Here is a 2,940-nt window from a genome sequence, read left to right on the forward strand (position 1 = left end):
GTGTTTTGATTTAATAAATATTTTATGACTAGATAATAATTGAGCACAATAAATTATATGTATTTTCATTTTTAGGTATCATATTATTATTACTCCAGATACTTATCTTTCATATAAGCAAATCTCTTTGAAATATATTAATACAAAATATTTCAGCAACAACGTGATAACGGAAACCTTATGTGATAAAGCAGATGTCAAGTCTGCAAATTGGTAGGCATGAAACATTAATATGGGAGCAATCCATGCAGCCTGAAGGTGAGGAAACGAATCCAGCAAGCAACATGGAGATGAACACCATGCCTCTAACCTTAGCACATAATCCTTGATCACACAAAAACCTTCACGCAATCATCACTTTATTTGATAACTAGCAGTGCCGTCCCCGGAGGGATGATTCACCACGTGAACACAATGTTCAAAACTCAATCTAAAATATCCCCCTCTAAACCTAGCCAACAACCTCCTTATATAGGCATCTAGAAAACTAGTTGGTTGGACAGGCCCACAGCAAAACACACAAAATAAAACCCTAAGTGGCCCATAACATAACCTGAAAATAAAAATAGATAAAACTGCAACCGACCAAGTACATGGTTCGCTCACCCCCTTTGGCACAGCTCTAACTTGAAGGAGTCTTGAAGTTGGGCTTTAACTCCTCCTTCATGGGAACAATATGAGGTACTGGGATGTCCTCATCAGAGAAGGGGTGAGGGTCACAATGGCAGGCTAACGGAGGCACCCAGCCTCGATCGAACCCCAAGTGCGGTCGCCATCAGAGTCTCGCCGGCCAGCTTCGGCCTCCAGGCGAGGGCTGCATCCATCCGCACGAAAGGAGGGTAATGTGAGTCTTTAGGTTTTTTTTTCTGATGAGGAGACGTGAGTCTTGAGAGTTTTTTCGACTGCAAATCGTCGAAGAGCCATCATAGCCTACCAAGTCCAATTTCATGCCAGGAGGCTGAATTATCGTCGGAGCAGTGGCCCACCATTGAATTATTGTGAATGAAGCGATGAGCACTAGTGGAGCTATGTGTTACCAGAAAGGGCCATGACACGTCCAGACGATGGCAAATACAGTGAGCGAATTAGTGCGTATACTCGCCTTGAGTGCAAACGTAGTGGGTTTCTTTCTGGTGGCCCGCCCAGATGTAGTGTAGACAGCCAAAAACGTCCAAACTTGAAGATCTGATGGCTACGAACATTAAGGGCATGAGGTAGTTGGAAGAGTACACAATTTTAATATCTCTTAATAAATATTCAGGTGGGATCCTCTCTCCTAGGTGATTGTCAAACAAAAAAGAACAATATCGCTTTTATCAAACATAACCCAAGAGGATAAGTATAAAGTGTATCACCATCCGTCACATACTCAAATATAAGAGTGTAGCTAGATCTCAGTTGACCGAGAGTTAACCAAGTCCCTGTTAAGTAACATAACATGCAAGAGAAAGAAAGAAAAAACCGAAAAGATCATACGGATATAGCATCGACTGAGACTCGACCGAGACATAGCAAGAGTGCAAATATAATCCCACATATATTCTATTATCACACGAGAAACCAACTCATGTCTCTAGTGCTAGCAGGAGTCGTGCATTTCCTTCCCTGGTAGGAATCTAATCTTAGCATAACCACAAGTCATCGATGACCTCCTTGCTCTCCATGGCTTGGTAGTAGTACACCGTGGCCGCCGCCAAGGAGAATAGCTGCTGCGCGCCAGACAGAAGAGCATACACGGCCATCAAGCACAAGCACGCCGCCATGCTCCTCTTGGCATACCCAAGAGCGAACCTGTGCAACGGAGCCACAACTGTAGGCCCGAGGTATGCCACGAGCACCAGCACGAGGCCCTCCTTCCGCCTCACCCGCGTCACGAGCCGCCACGCCTGCCGGAGCGCGCGCACGCCGCGGCACTTCCTGCTGTCGGCCACCGATGCTGCGACGCCCACCAGCGCGATGACGGTGAGGCAGAGGGAGGCAAGGTGCGCGATGAGGGAGACGAGACCCTGGACGGAGAGCACCCCCGAACGGCCGCCCATCAGCGCGGCCAGGACTGCCCCTGTGAAGTCAAGCGCGCCAACGACGGCGATGGTAATGGAAGGGCCCTTCAGGCTGATCCTCCGGGTGACCAGCTCGCGCAGGAGGCCCGCCAGGGAGTAGCGGTCGCCGGAGTAGGTCGTGGAGGCCGCGAAGAGGGCGAGGATCTGCTTGACGAGGCCGAGCGCCGGACCGACGGTAAACTTGGCGATGGTGATGCGGACCATCCTCTTACCAACCTGCTTCATCTCCTCCGTCTCCGTGAGCTTCTCGATGAGCTTGGCGTACTCGGCGCTCGAGGGGTCGGTGCTGTTGATCTCGCTGAGACGGCTGGCCATGCCATCGGCGAGAGGGTGGACGAACACGACATGGACCAAGGGGTCAAGGAAGGCGGTGACGGCAAAGAGGACGAGCACGGGCGCGAAGAGCTTGGGGTTTAGCGTGGGGAGGATCAGAGCTTCCTTCAGGAAAGTAAAGCATGCGGTGATTTTGGCAGCCATGGCTTAGCAAGGTGCTTTGAAGGTCGAGGATGAGCTGCCTAACGCTGTGGAGGAGGTTTGCAGTTGGGGGAGGAAATGGCTGGTGTGTGCTCACCGGTCAATTAAGAAATTGGAGAAGTAACGGCACCGCGCGTCGTTGTGTCCATGGAAGACTTGGAAAAATCCGTCCACTGTAAGCTCAACATCACTCATTCCAGCCAAAAGAATCAACGGAAGTTTCGCCGCCGGCCGGTGGGCGCGGTGCCCCACCCGTTCGTTTCTTGATTTTTCTATAACATTTTTTTAGCCAATGTTTTTTCTATAACAGTGTAAGGCCCGTTCGTAGCGGAAAAGCGGTATGTCTGTCAATCGGCCTTCAATCTTGCGCGAAACGGGCCGGCTCAACAATTTATCCAGGGTTTTT

At 49.9% G+C, this 2,940-nt stretch overlaps 1 protein-coding gene across 1 annotated transcript; it reads right to left on the reverse strand.

Annotated features, from left to right (window-relative positions):
* Positions 1-1,470: 1,470 nt before the first annotated feature.
* LOC119365917 lies at positions 1,471-2,676 on the reverse strand. Its single transcript, XM_037631568.1, has one exon. It carries the CDS (start codon positions 2,535-2,537, stop codon positions 1,623-1,625), a length of 915 nt encoding a protein of 304 aa, XP_037487465.1. The 5' UTR covers positions 2,538-2,676; the 3' UTR covers positions 1,471-1,622.
* Between the last annotated feature and the right edge of the window lie 264 nt (positions 2,677-2,940).

This window comes from Triticum dicoccoides, chromosome 2B (assembly GCF_002162155.2).
Source record: "Triticum dicoccoides isolate Atlit2015 ecotype Zavitan chromosome 2B, WEW_v2.0, whole genome shotgun sequence".
In the NCBI taxonomy this organism is placed as follows: domain Eukaryota; kingdom Viridiplantae; phylum Streptophyta; class Magnoliopsida; order Poales; family Poaceae; genus Triticum; species Triticum dicoccoides.